The 15,013-nt window shown below is 42.4% G+C and overlaps 1 protein-coding gene across 1 annotated transcript; it reads left to right on the forward strand.

The window, feature by feature from the left end:
* The first annotated feature begins 6,225 nt into the window (after positions 1 to 6,225).
* Positions 6,226 to 14,779, forward strand: rps15 (ribosomal protein S15). Its single transcript, XM_068016182.1, has 4 exons — positions 6,226 to 6,323; positions 7,027 to 7,115; positions 9,400 to 9,634; positions 14,620 to 14,779. Exons 1-4 carry the CDS (start codon positions 6,321 to 6,323, stop codon positions 14,731 to 14,733), a joined length of 441 nt encoding a protein of 146 aa, XP_067872283.1. The 5' UTR covers positions 6,226 to 6,320; the 3' UTR covers positions 14,734 to 14,779.
* Positions 14,780 to 15,013: the final 234 nt, after the last annotated feature.

The raw sequence follows: 15,013 nt of genomic DNA on the forward strand, positions 1-15,013 counted from the left end.
CTGACCACTGGCCGAATTCAAGGTAGTTAATCTAAGGGCTGTGACTGTTATGACCGACCACTCCAGTCAAAGCCCCCAAACAAAATATACGATTCTTATTGTGGTGGGAGAAACGCACTGATAATTCAATCCCGTCATGCCACAGATCGCCTAACATATCATTTAAAACTTCCCAAATTAAAGAAAGACCCAGCCAAATTGTATCATCTATTAACCCCTGAATGAGACTAACCAAACCAGGTGTCTTTAAATCAACAAATTAGCTCTTTAATTAGAAGAACTAAATTCTTAAATACTATGAAGCTATAAACAACATTTAAAATAGAAAAAATTAGAGTCCTTGCAAATTTACAGTCCAATATTGCTTGAAGTCCTCACAGAATGTTGCTTTCCTTCTCCAGCGAATTTCAACAATTAATGACTTGCAAACACTTTCAACAGAATCGATCTGATTTTAGAGTTTTTGAGGGATAAAAGATTGTCACAGTCTAACTTCCCTTTCTTCAATTTAAATTACCAGAGATCTCTGTTTTGGCTTGATGTTTTAGAATTTTAAGAGATGATAATTAAACAGACTAAAATCCTATTCCTTCAGTTTAAATGGTTGAGAGCTTTTTTTCAGGTGTGCTAAACAGCACAGCTCTCTATGTCCTCTGTCTGTGTGTTCTGTTAGAATAAACTGTCTTCAACTAAAAGCCAGTTCAAAATTGAATTGCAACAAATGTATCGCTTGCTGCTCATTCCCAGTGGCTGTATCTACAGTAATGAGTTCCCTAGGTAGCCAACACTTGCTACAGATTTGGTCACTAGGAACCACAATTGTTTCTCTCTAAGTGGAAAATTAAGAATGCCAAAGAAAGATTTTTTACAGCAAGCTGTAACAGGGCAAGTAGAAGCAGTGGTGTGAGTGAAAGAGATACAGGAAACACTGAAGGACAAGCTCAAGCTATATCCACATTGACAGCTGACAAAATCTAATGGCTCTTTGTAGGAGCTGACCTGTCATGATAGTGATAGGGTCAGCAGCACAAGCACCATTGTGTTGAGAAACGGCACTAATGGAAACTTGCAGCTAGAGCAACCTGCTGACTCTAGAATAAAAGCAAAATACTGCAGATGCTGGAAATCTGAAATAAAAACAAGAAATGCTGGAAATACACAACAGGTCTGGCAGCATCTGTGGAGAGAGAAGCAGAGTTAACATTTCAGGTCAGTGACCCTTCATTAGAACTGGCAGAGGCGAGAAATGTAAAAGATTTTAAGCAAGTAAAGCTGGGGTGGGGGCAAGAGATAACAAAGGAGAAGGTGTTGATAGGACAAGGTCACAGAGAATAACTGACCAGAAGGGCATGGAGCAAAGGCAAACGGTATGTTAATGGTGTGCTGAAAGTCAAAACGTTAGTACAGAGAGGGTGTTAATTGACAGAAACTTGAACAGCCTGGCCCCAAGCACAAACAAGAAAAAAACAGTGGGTAGGCACTGTAGAAACAAACTAAAATAAACACATAAAAAAGAAAAAATAACAAAATAAAAAGGGGGGTGGGGGGGGGGGGGTGCCTGTCGTGCTCTGAAATTACTGAATTCAGTGTTCAGGCCGGCAGGCTGTAGCGTGCCTAATCGGTAAACGAAGTGCTGTTCTTTGAGCTTGCGTTGATGTTCACTGGAACTGCAGCAATCCCAGGACAGAGACGAGAGCAGGGGGGAGTGTTGAAATGGCCAGCAACCGGAAGCTCGGAGTCATGCTTTCGGACTGAGCAGAGGTGTTCCGCAAAGCGGTCACCCAGTCTGCGTTTGGTTTCCCTCATGTAGAGGAGACCACATTGTGAGCTGCGAACACAGTGTACTAAATTGAAAGAAATACAAGTAAACCGCTGCATCACCTGAAAGGAGTGTTTGGGGTAAAGCTAAGGTCCCACAAATGGCAATGTGAAAATGACCAGATAATCTGCTTGAGGCAGAAACATTGGCTCAGGCTGAGAGCTAGTGTTGGAGGTGTGTCTTTCAGATGAGATGTTAAACTGAAGTCCTGCCTGCCTCCTCAGGTCGATTCTATGCCATGTTATCAAGAAGAACATGATGGGAGATCTCCCAGATTTTCTAGTCAACATTCATGATATCCTTAGCATTGAAAGGTTTTAGAGGGCTTAAAATTGGATAAATCCCCAGGCCCAGATTAGATGTATCCCAGGCTGCGATGTGAGGTAAGGGAGGAGATTGCAGGGGCTCTGAAACAAATTTTTCAGATCCTCTCTGGCCATAGGAGAAGTGCCAGAGGACTGGAGGACAGTGAATGTGGTACCATTATTCAAGAAGGGTAGTAGAGATAAACCAGGTAATTACAGGCCAGTGTGTCTAACGTCAGTGGTAGAGAAACTATTGGAATAAATTCTGAGGGACGGGATTAATCTTCATTTGGAGAGGCAGGGATTAATCGAGGATCGTCAGTATAGTTTTGTCAGGGGGAGATTATGTCCAACAAATTTGATTGAATTTTTCGAGGAGGTGACTAGGTGTGTAGATGAGGGTAAAGCGGTTGATGTAGTCTACATGGACTTCAGTAAGGCTTTTGATAAGGTCCCACATGGGAGATTGGTCAAGAAGGTAAGAGCCCATGGGATCCAGGGCAATTTGGCAAATTGGATCCAAAATTGGCATTGTGGTAGGAGACAGAGGGTGATGGTTGAGGGTTGTTTTTGCAATTGGAAGCAAGTGACCAGTGGTGCACAACAGGGATTGGTGCTGGGACTCTTGCTGTTTGTAGTGTACATTAATGATTTTGACGTGAATTTAGGAAGTATGATCAGTAAGTTCACAGATGGCATGAAAGATTGGTGGTGTCGTAAATTGTGAGGAGGATAGCCTTAGATTACAGGATGATCTAGATAGGCTGGTAAGGTGGGCAGAACAGTGGCAAATGGAATTTAATCCTGAGAAGTGTGAGATGATGCATTTTGGGAGGACTAACAAGGCAAAGGAATATACAATGGATGGTCGGACCCTAGGAAGTACAGAGGGTCAGAGGGACCTTGGTGTACTTGTCCATAGATCACTGAAGGCAGCAGCACAGGTAGATATGGTGGTTAGGAAGGCATACGGGATACTTGCCTTTGTTAGACGAGGCATAGAATACAAGAGCAGGGATGTTATGATGAAGCTGTATAAAACGCTAGTTAGGCCACAGCTTGAGTACTTTGCACAGTTCTGGTCGCCACACTCTCAGAAGGATGTGATTGCACTGGAGAGGGTGCAGAGGAGATTCACCAGGATGTTGCCTGGGCTGGAGCGTTTCAGCTATGAAGTGAAACTGGATAGACTAAGGTTGTGACGGGGGATCTAATTGAGGTAAACAAAATTATGAGAGGCACAGATAGGTTAGATAGGAAGAAACTTTTTCCCTTAGCGGAGGTATCAATAACCAGGGCATAGATTTAAGGTAAGGGGCATGAGGTTTAGAGGGGATTTGAGGAAAAAGATTTTCACCCAGAGGGTGGTTGGAATCTGGAACACAATGCCTGAAGGGATGGTAGAGGTAGGCACCCTCACAGCATTTAGATGAGCACTTGAAACACCATAGCATACAAGTGCTGGAAAATGGGATTAGAGGAGGTAGGCTTGATGGCCGGCGCAGACGTGGTGGGCCGAAGGGCTTGTTTCAGTGCTGTATAACTCCACGGCTCTATGACTCTATCCCTCGACCAACATTACAATGACATATTATCTGGTCTTTGCTGTTTGTTGGACTTTGCTATATGCAAATCAGCTGCTGTGTTTCCCTACATGACAAAAGTGACAATACTTCAATGGCTCTAAAGTGTTTTGGGAGGTTGTGAAGTGTGCTTTAGCAACACAAATTCCTTCTTCATCTCTTAATGGCCTTGCCTGCATCTTGACTATTATTAAATTCCCCATAGAAAGCTTTTTTGCTAACTTTTTCTCATACTCCCACTTTCCTTTTCTAATCTCTCTTTTGGTAGAATTTCTGTCCTTTAAGAATTGAATGCTTCAATATTTAGTTTCAAATTTAACCAAATCTGTTTATTCAAAGAAATATATCATAGAGCCCCAGCCTTCACTATAATCCTGTTTAGATATTGCCCATTGTTGTTCTATAGTTCTATTTACCATTTTTTCTTTCCATTTAATCTGGGCAATGCCACACTTTATCACCCTATAAACAGTTCCTTCCACCACCATCCCCCCACCCCATATCAAGTACCCTGCTCAACTTCTCTGTTCACATACTGAACCTATTTATACTAGGGGCCCCTATTTTCTAAATGTTGCTCTACTTTTCGGCCATGTATTTACTGTATTACTGTACTACTGATAGATTTGTGTAATTCTGATATTTTCTGTTTTATATAGATATCCTATGTTTTATTATCATTGGTAGTGAGCTGTACTTTCATTGGTTACATTTTTCCAATATACTGCCTCAACAACAGCAACAATTTATATAGCTCCTTTAATGTAAAAAAAACGCAGGAGTAATATAAAGCAAAATTTAACACCAAGCAACATAAGGCCGATGCCAAAAAACTTGGTCAAAGAAGTTTTAAGAAGCGCCTTAAAAGGAGGAAAGAGAGATGGAGAGGTTTACGAAGGGAATTCCAGAGATAAGGGCCTAGCCTCTATTTCAGTTTTTCGCAGACTAGGTTCCATTGAGACTTTCCAGGGAGCCCGCAAAATCATTAACCAGTGACTGGAGATGGGCTTGGTGTGAGTCAGGAGGTGTAGTGGAATGTGACCGCCACAAGTGCAGTGCAGAGTTGGTTGGCTGTCTCACCTTGGAGGGAAGAGCACATGGAGGAGTGCTGATAGTGACAGGTAGATCCTGAACAATCATGACAAGGTGGATGTGGAGAGGATGTTTCCTGTTGTGGGTGAGTCTGGAACTAGGGGTCACCCTTTTAGGACAGAGATGAGGAGATTTTTTTTCTCTGAGGGTTTTGCAACTTTGGAACTCTCTGCCTGAGAAGGTGGTGGAGGTGGGGTCATTGAATATTTTTAAGTCGGAGGTGGATAGATTCTTGTTAGGCAAGGGAATCAAAGGTTATCGGGGAGGAGGGGGGTTTGATGGGCGTGCGGAATTCAAAACACAAACAGATCAGCCATGATCTTATTGAATGGCTGAATGGCCTACTTCTCCAAATTCGTATGTTTGTAGGTTCGCAGTTACTAAGGCTGTTGGTGGGTGCCAGGTGAGTTTAGCCTTGTTCAAGAGAGGGGAGCTTTTTAAACATCTAGATATTTAGATGAGCAGTTGAAATGCCATAGCATACAAGGATACGGACCAAGTGCTGGAAAATGGGATTAGAATAGATAGGTGCTTGATGGCCAGCATGGACACAATGGGCCAAAGGGCCTGTTTCTGTGATCTATAAGTAAGCCTCTATGACTTTAAGTACTTAAACTCAAAAGAAAGTGCACCAAAGTACAAGTTGACCCAGGTTTATAAAGTATTATAATTTAAATTTTGGTGTTGGGGGAGGACCATAATTACTAACAAAATGACTCCTGACAACGCAGTGGCCCGCTGACGTCATCAGCGCGCTCCAAGATGCACATATGCACAAACGGTCTGTTGCCGCTCGCTGAGATGCTGCACATGAGCAGCCTATGTCTTGCCTTGCCAGGACAAACAGGCGCATGTGCAGAAAAATGATCTCCACCACCCCCCCCTCTCGGCCACTCACTGCTCGTTCCTTCCCCCCGCTCTCCGGCTGCTTGCTCTGCGCTCCCCCTCTCCCCTCCAGACGCTAGATCTAGGCTGCGCCACTTCCTTCCTCTCGGCCACTCGTTCCGCCCGAAGAAGCAAAGCGTGCCGGAGAGTGGGATGGTGGGGGGTGCGGGGAGTGAGAGGCTGGAGAGATGGCACTGAAACCTCACAGAATTACGGAGGGTGTGCAACATTGTCAGAGGTGCTGTCCTGATGAGACCGTGTATGAAACATGTCCATTGCGAGCTGTCCGGGGTTGAAGTTGTTTTTCTGTGATAAATTGAACAGCGCCATCTTTAATCCTGGCAGCAGCCTTAACGTCGCAGAAAGCGACGTTTAAGTGGATGAGGCTGTATTTGCGCATGTGCTAGTGCAGCTCCACCTAGTGGTTGCGTTGTACTAGCAAACGCAGCCAATTACTGATCCATTTGAAAAGGGGTTCTTCAACCCAAAACAGACCCCATTGCACCGGCTCTGAGCCAGGTTAATGTACGCATGTGCACTGGATCATCCGGGTTGACCTTTGACCCAGCCTCCAAATCCCGCGATATTTGCCGCATCGGAAACAAGACTGATCCTTTTTAGCGAGAGCGGGTGAAGATGGTGGGTGTTGGTAGATGGCGGTGCTGAGAGAATGTGATACAATCATTGTGAATCCGCTCTCAGATTAACACCACGGTTGCTATATCGCTGATAGTATTATAGACCGGGGTTTAAACTATGATGGTCGCTGTTTATTTTTTTTGACAATTTTACTTTTATACTAGTAGATGGGGGTGACAATTTCTGTAGGCCTCAGGCTGTTTAATAAAGTGGCCGTAGCAATTACTGTGTAACATTGGTAAAGAGTTATTTTAAAATTGGCCCTGGTACGTTTTTATTGGGCGTGTGGTGGGTTAAGAGCCGGTGGCTTTAGCGCCTTTTGTCAGAACCAGCTTGCTTTGAAATTGTGAATTTTAACGCTGGGATCAAGCCCCTGTGTCTGGACTCCCCGAAGCAACATCAAACAGGCTGCACCGGGCGGATTCTGGGAACTTTGTGTAATACTTAAAGAAATATAATCGTGCTTTCAACAGCGAGCTGTTAAGGGGAGTGAGAATTGATTGCAAGAGCAATTTTTTAACACAGGAAATTGGGAGAGTTGATAGTTTTAATAGATGTATTTTACAACATACTATTCAATAATTCCTTCTAGAAAAGTATATTTCCCCCAATGAACCAACCAAATGACTTTTCCCCCCCTAATGTGGTTTAAACTAGGACAAGGGGTGTCTATGTCTCTGTAATTTTATATGTATTTTAATAGGCTGACCAAGTAGAACAGAAGAAGAAAAGGACTTTCAGGAAATTTACCTACAGAGGTGTTGATCTGGATCAGCTCCTTGATATGTCTTAGTAAGTTGCATTGTGTTAAATAATTTCTGTTGTGTCAGATTTATAGAGGAATACGCTGTGGCCATGCTATGTTTTTGGTTTCTAGAAAATGTTCAGAATGCAGTGTGCTAAGTTGATTTTATGTGTTTCAACTTTGCTGGTGTGAAACAATATGATTTCAAATTTTGAGGATGGGGGACTGTTGAGATCACTGCAGCCTCCCTGTCCTAACTTTGGTTACATTGTGACTTTTACCCAAGGAGATCATTGCTATTCCAGTTGAAAAAAAGACTTGCATTTATGTAGTGTTTTTTTACAACCACTGGATGTCTCAAAGCACTTTGCAGCCAATTAAAGCAGCACTTTTAAAGTGTAGTCACTGTCGTAATGTAGGAAAAGCAGCTTCCGATTTGCAAACAAAAAGCTCCCACAAACAGCATTGTGGGAAAGACCAGATAATCTGTTCTGGTGATATTAATTGAGGGATAAATATTTTTTTTTTTATTTAGAGATACAGCACTGAAACAGGCCCTTCGGCCCACTGAGTCTGTGCCGACCATCAACCACCCATTTATACTTTCTTTGGCCTCCTTATCTCGAGAGACAATGGGTAAGCGCCTGGAGGAGGTCAGTGGTGTGTGGAGCAGCGCCTGGAGTGGCTATAAAGGCCAATTCTAGAGTGACAGGCTCTTCCGCAGGTGCTGCAGAAAAATTTGATTGTCGGGGCTGTTACATAGTTGGCTCTTCCCTTGCGCCTCTGTCTTTTTTCCTGCCAACTGCTAAGTCTCTTCGATTCGCCACACTTTAGCCCCGCCTTTATGGCTGTGCGCCAGCTCTGGCGAACGCTGGCCATTTATACTAATACCACATTAATCCCATATTCCTACCACATCCCCTCAATTCCCCTACCACTACTTACACTAGGGGTAGTTTACAATGGCCAATTTACCTATCAACCTGCAAGTCTTTGGCTCTGGGAGGAAACCGGAGCACCTGGCAGAAACCCACGCGGTCACAGGGAGAACTTGCAAACTCCGCACAGGCAGTACCCAGAACTGAACCCGGGTCGCTGGAGCTGGGAGGCTGCGGTGCTAACCACTGTGCTGCCCAGGACAATGGAGATAACCCCCCCGCTTTTCAAAATAGTGCCATGGGATCATCTTCGTTCACCGGAGAGAGCAGATGGGGCCTTGGTTTAAAGTCTCATCCGAAAGAGGGCATCTCTGTCAGTACAGCACTCCCTCAGTACTGCACTGGAGTGTCAGCCTTGATGTTTGTGCTCAAATCTTGGAGTGGCGCTTGAACCCAGAATCTTCTCAGAGGTGAGAGTGCTGCCAACTGAGTCACGGGTGACACAATAAAAATGTTTAATGATGTGTGCATATACAGAAATAAAGTTAACAAATAGAGAAATCTATATGGACAGGAATGTCAGTTGAAAATGAAATGTATATGCTGGTATTCATTGCTATCTATGGAGTCTTGTGCACTTTTGTGGTAGTGTGAAATAATCTGAGATGTTTGAGAAATATACCAGGCATGTTATTTTCTGAGCTATGACGTGCTGATTATAACTTGTTTGCATCTGCCTCAGTTATATGTTGCTGCTGTGTAGTGAATTCAGAGTTTTGAAATTACAGCAGCATTTTGTATTTAAAAGAACAGCTGCTTGTACAATTGTTCAGAGATCCCATTGGTCATTGTGTCTAACTGTAGACCTTCCTGGATAGACATGACGGCAGACTGAAAACTAACTAACATCCTGGCCAATGCCTGAAAAAATATGTTTGTGGGAGATTTGAAGTTGTGCACCAGACAGATGTATGTGCAATTTTCCTTCTCACCGGAGAGAAAAGGCTAGCTACTGTGGAAAATCAAGAATGTGCACCCTTATTCTATGACTTCGTAGTGTAGCATATGTCTTTATTTTCCTCTCAAAGGCTGTGAGAGCACTAGAAACAAAGCTTGAAGAAAATTCAACAGTTTGCTGTCTGCAAGATGACTCCTCCAGTGAAGTGGTCCCTCAGTACCGCACTGAAATGTTAGACTACATGCTCACATTCCGGACTGGGGCTTGAACCCACAGCTTTCTATCTCCGATGAATGCTGCCATCTGATCCTGGCTCTGAGTACCAATATATGCTGTGCTTCTAAGGTGTTATATAAGTCTGGTTTTAGTGAATTTGAAAATGCTTGAGTATCCAGACCTGCCTAATCCTATTGCAAACCGCAGTAAACCTCCATTCTGCTTCAGTGAGCCAATAGTTTGGAATTGAAAAGTCTGAGTATTTGTTATTGTTTTCAGTGAACAACTTATGCAGTTGTGTTGTGCCCGTCAGCGGAGGCGTTTGAACAGAGGTCTGCGCCGCAAACAGCAGTCTCTCCTAAAAAGGCTGCGCAAGGCCAAGAAAGAAGCTCCACCAATGGAAAAACCAGAGGTTGTCAAGACTCACCTTCGTGACATGGTTATCCTCCCAGAGATGGTTGGCAGCATGGTTGGTGTGTACAATGGCAAAACCTTCAACCAGGTTGAAATCAAGGTAAGGTGAATTTTCCCATGACCTTCTAGTAATTTTTAAAATATTTTGTATGTACAGAATACAACAGCAAAGGCCTCTTTTATGATCTTTGAGCTCATGCTGCATTATATTGGTATGCATTACCACTAGGGACAGTGATGTAATCATAGAATGGTACAGCACAGGAGGCCATTTGGCCCATTGTGCCTGTGCTGCTGTTCGGAGCTATTCAATTAATCCTACCCCTGCTCTTTTCCCATAGCCCTGTATTTTTTTTTCCATTCAAGTATTTATCTAAACAGTGAAGCCAACTATGAACTTCCTATGTTGCTAGAGCTAACTCAACATAAAAAGGAAGCACTAATCAGAGCCAGAGTGAACCTGAGGCAATAAAATGTACCCCATTGGCTAGTTATAGAAAAGGGAGGATGAGCTGCCTGGCTTTTAGATATGTGGCACAGGAAAGAATTAAAGGGACAGTAGCAGCGTGGATACGAAATTGGTGGAGTGACAAGAAACAGACTAGATTTTGGAAGGTTTTTTTAGGTAGGAAAGGTTTGTAGAGGAGTTCCCCAGAGGTCAGCGTTGGGGCCCTTGCTCTTCCTGATGTATATTCATGACCTAGACCTTGGTGTACAGAGCACAATTTCAAAATTTGCTGATGATACAAAACTTGGAACAATTGTGAATTGTAAGGAGGATAGTGTAGAACTTCAAAAGGACATAGACAAGTTGGTGGAATGGGCGGACAGGTGACAGATGAAGTTCAATGTGAAGAAATGTAAAGTGATTCATTTTGGTAGGAAGAACATGGTGAAACAATATAACATAAAGGGTGCAAGAGCAGAGGACTTGGGAGGTATATGTGCATGAGTCATTGAAGGTGGCAGGACAGGTTTCGAGAGCAGTTAATAAAGCATACAGTGTCCTAGGCTTTATTAATGGGAGCATAGAGTACAAGAGCAAGGCGGTTATGTTCAATTTGTATAAGACACTAGTTCAGCCTCCACTGGTGAATTGTGTCCAGTTGTGGGTGCCGCACTTTAGGAAAGATGTGAAGGCATTGGAGAGAGTGCAGAATGGTTCCAGGGATGAGGAACTTCGGGTATGAAGACAGATTGGAGAAGTTGGGACTGTTTTCCATGGAGAAGAGAAAGCTGAGAGGAGATTTGATGGTATTCAAAGTCATGAGGGTCTGGACAGAGTAGATGGGGAAAAACTGTTCCTACTTGTGAAAAGATTGAGAACGAAAGGGTACAGGTTTAAAGTGATTGGCAAAAGCAACATGAGGAAAAACTTCTTCACGCGGCGAGTGGTTAGGATCTGGAATGCACTGCCTGAGAGTGTGGTGGAGGCAGGTTCAGTTGAGGCATTCAAAAGGGAATTAGACTGTTATTTGAAAAGGAAGAATGCAGGGTTGCGGGGGAATGGCATTAGGTGAATTGCTCATTTGGAGAGCCGGTGCGGACGATGGGCCAAATGGCGGCCTCCTGTGCTGTAACAATTCTGAGAAGAGAGTAAAAAGAACTAAGCATGTGTTTCTGTATTGCATTGCTATGTACATGTGGCATTGGTTCTTGTGTTGCAGGTGGCAAACGTAAATGTTTTGCTTTGTTGACGTCTTCGGGTCTTCTGACATCAGGAAAGAGCTACAGACTGAAACCTAAGCTTGCCATGGCATATCCCTAATTATTGGCACAAGAATCTGAAATATACCCACAGCATTAAAAAAAAATCTTGTGCTTAGATTTCTGAATGGATGTTTCCATTTTCCAGTGTGATGGACTTTATTCAGTAAAAAATCTTTATCTATATAATGAACTTTCTGCCTCTGGACTGCCATCTTCAGATGGCTAAATGTTGTATATCTGATGCCATTTGCACTGAAAGTTTCCACGAAGAGCCTGCAAATGATTGTGATTCATTCAAGCCATTTGCTACTAAGCCCTGACCACCACATGCACTTCACTCTTATAACTGGACTGTAAATGCAATGGGTAAGAGTAATTCTGATCCCTAAAATGGCTGCCTGTGTGAATCGAAGCAGATCAAATTAGAAATTTATATAATGTCATCATTTACCTAAACATTCACTTGCTCCACCACCAGTGTACCCTGGCTGCAGCATGTACTTTCTGCAGGATGCACTGCAGCATCTCTCCAAGGCTTCTTTGGCTGCATCTCCCAAACCTTTGCCAACCAGCATGACATGGGAGCACCAATGCCTCCAAGTTTCCCTCCACATTGCACATTATTCCCAATGTGGATATATATTGTCATTCCTTCAACGTTGCTGGTTCAAAATCGTGGGACTCCATAGCTAACAGCACTGGGAGAATCCTCACACAGACTGTGGCAGTTGAAGATGAATGCTCACCATGACTTTGTCAAGGACAACTTGGGATATGCAATAAATGCTGAACTTGCTAGTGATATCTACATCCTGAGAATGTTTTTTTTTTAAAAAAAAAGTCCCCTTAACCCAATTTTCTTTGCCTCCTGTGCTTATAGACAGCATGCTTATGATTTGCCCCAAGCCATTTGCCAGTCTATACCAGTGGGTTTTAAAATCTCCCATTTGGTATATTGGAATGATTCTGCAAACCAGTGCCAGTGTAGCTATCCAAAAGAAAGCTGCAGTTCATTGCACAAAAATATTTTTTTTATTGGTATATACAAAGTGAAATGCTAATTCAGGAAATCTGATAATGGATAGACTGAATCTGACCAATGTGGAATTCTCTGCTGCAAACTATTATAAATCCACATATACTTTAAAAGGGGGAAAAAAAGTAGTTGGTGGTTAAAAAGGTATGGAGAGTGGGAGTAGTCCTTTTGGATGATGGAGAAAAACATAGGTGCAGGTTTGATGGGGTGCCTGCCCTGTTTCTTTGAGCATTCTATTTCTGGGATGGAGGGAGCAGCCTAGGTGATTGCCTCTTGCTCAATTATAACATAAGCAAAGATACTATTGTGTGGAGCTGTTGCTGATGTAATTCTCTGATCAGTGTGGTATAGTGTGTAGGAGCTTTCTGCCTACTGTCAGGTAAAGCCCCCAGCTACCAAGACTGAGGCACCCATTATTTCGCCAAATGAACGTTAGAACTTAAAAGTGCAAGCTCCTGACTGGAAAGACCTTTTTGCATATCAACAGACGGTGTTGAAACAATGGGGATCCAGTAGTTGCTTCCCCAATATGCAGAAGTGGTCAGACCAGTTTTAGTCACATGACTAACTGGCTGTTGCAGAGAGTTTGAACTACCAACAAACGATTTTGAAGAGAACGCGTGTGCTCATGGACTGAGAACATCTCTCCTGTCTGCCAGCCTTCATCTCTTCCCATGGAACTGAATCTTATGAAAACACACACAACTCGCGAAGAAGGTTTTCTCCGTGAACAAGGTTTTAAGAAGACTACTGGGCCCCAACGAAACTCAAGACCATATCTTCAATGAAGGACTAGGGAGTGCTCGAGAAACAGTAACATGATATTGCCTCAAACTGTTCTACTTGTCTTTTCTGCCCCTATCTGCATGTTTATATCGCATGCTAGCATGGGCGCGTTGTATATCCATAGGCGTGAACCGTATTGGAGTTTAAGGTTTAATAAAGTTCATCTTTCTTCTTTAAAGCAAAGACAGCCTGTTTGTGCTCATTTCTTTGTCATATAATTGGAAAGCTGTGAACGAGGATTCACGAAGGGGGAGTTCGAAACACTGTTAAAACTTCAACCCTGTTACAATAAGACCAGGTGAAGATAGATGCCTTTCTCACCTGGTCATATCACTACAAAAAATTGGAATCCCTCTTGATCTTTGCTGGTTGTAATTAGTGTGGAGCCCTGGCAAGTGGCTTTTAACACCAGTGATGTGCATTACTGTATAAAACCTATTTCCTGATTTACTTATGTGGCATAACAGGCTGTTAAGTATCGGTTTAGCTAATACATGTGGATAAGTAACTTGTGTATTCCACAATACAAGTAATAGTAACTGAAAACAAGTCAATTCATTAATACTAATATATTAAACCCCACATATTCAATAAAACTCAACTACATTGTGTTTATCAGAAGCAGAGGTAAATAAGGGATGGCAGGACCTTTCCATAACTTCATTTTAAATTTACACAGCTACTGTTTGAAATTTAAATCTCATCCTTGCCAGCCATTTTGATCCCTGCAGTCAGCAGGAAACTTATCAACTTCAGCTGGTTCTGTACTGAGTAACATGGATCAGCATCTTGGGCGCTGAACAAAAAGCCCTGTTCCTTCATTGGCGAAAGAGATATTTGCATTCTAGTGCAGAGTGTCCTCTGGTGAAAGCATTTTCTCTGGCTGTTAGGCTGCTGGTTTAAAAGGAAAAGGGTTTGTTTTCGCCCTCTGCAAAGGTAAGTAAAAGTTTCAAAATCCATAAAATGTAATGTCAGTCAGAGCAGATAGGCAGTAAAGCAGTTGACCTTGTTAATCCAGAACAAGTTAATTGCATTCAGTTGGGAGAAACCTAACTAGTCACTGTCTATTCATGACTGCACAATTTTTACCTATTTTGTGCGATGTTTTATTTGTCACATATAAACAACATGACTGGCTTTTACATTTCTGCTCCTTCTGCTTTCCCTCGTGTCTAGCACATGGTGCCATATTATTTATAAATTCAATATAATTATAGCTGTTCTAAAGACCGGATGACTTGTGGATTCTCTCCTTTGAAAAGTGGGGGAGATTATGAGCAGCAATTTAATTTTGTTTTGTTGGACATTGGAAAGGTGAAGGCATGTATACAAATCACAATTCTATTTGGTACACTAGGATCTTGATATTGAAACAGTTTGCCTGTTAACTTGATTCATCCCTTTTTAATGGAAAGATTACTAAATGTTAGTCTAGTCCAGCTGCATCCTGAATACTCCGTTATAGTTGCAGAGCTTAATTTACGTTGCATGCAATTCTTTGATTTTGACCTGTTAGTTTATTTGGTTAATTTTGCTACTTTTTCCTTTTTCAGCCTGAAATGATTGGCCATTATCTTGGAGAGTTCTCCATCACCTACAAGCCTGTCAAGCACGGCAGACCTGGTATCGGTGCCACTCACTCCTCCAGATTCATCCCTCTGAAGTAAACAGTTTACGATGGAAAGGCTGTGTAAATAAAACTCATCCCCAGTACAGTTTGACTTGGAGTGCTTATTCTTCAGATTTAGTAGCTTTCCCAACTCCTCGCAATACTATGCAATGGGCTAAAATCTAAAGATTTTGTTTGTATGAATGTATTTATCATGCATTGTCAGTTTTCCCTATGCATAGAATTGATGCAAAAATTTAAACACATATTTTGCCTTAATCATTTTAGATCTTTTTATGCTTTTGAGAAGTTCAGGGCAACTTGCAAAATTTAAATCG

The sequence above is a fragment of the Heterodontus francisci genome, chromosome 36, assembly GCF_036365525.1.
Source record: "Heterodontus francisci isolate sHetFra1 chromosome 36, sHetFra1.hap1, whole genome shotgun sequence".
Taxonomy (NCBI): Eukaryota; Metazoa; Chordata; class Chondrichthyes; order Heterodontiformes; family Heterodontidae; genus Heterodontus; species Heterodontus francisci.

Coding starts and splice junctions, on each gene's coding strand:
- rps15 (XM_068016182.1), top strand. Junction 7,116..9,399: donor CAGCTCCTTGATATGTCTTA/GTAAGTTGCATT, acceptor TATTGTTTTCAG/TGAACAACTTATGCAGTTGT. Junction 9,635..14,619: donor TCAACCAGGTTGAAATCAAG/GTAAGGTGAATT, acceptor TTCCTTTTTCAG/CCTGAAATGATTGGCCATTA.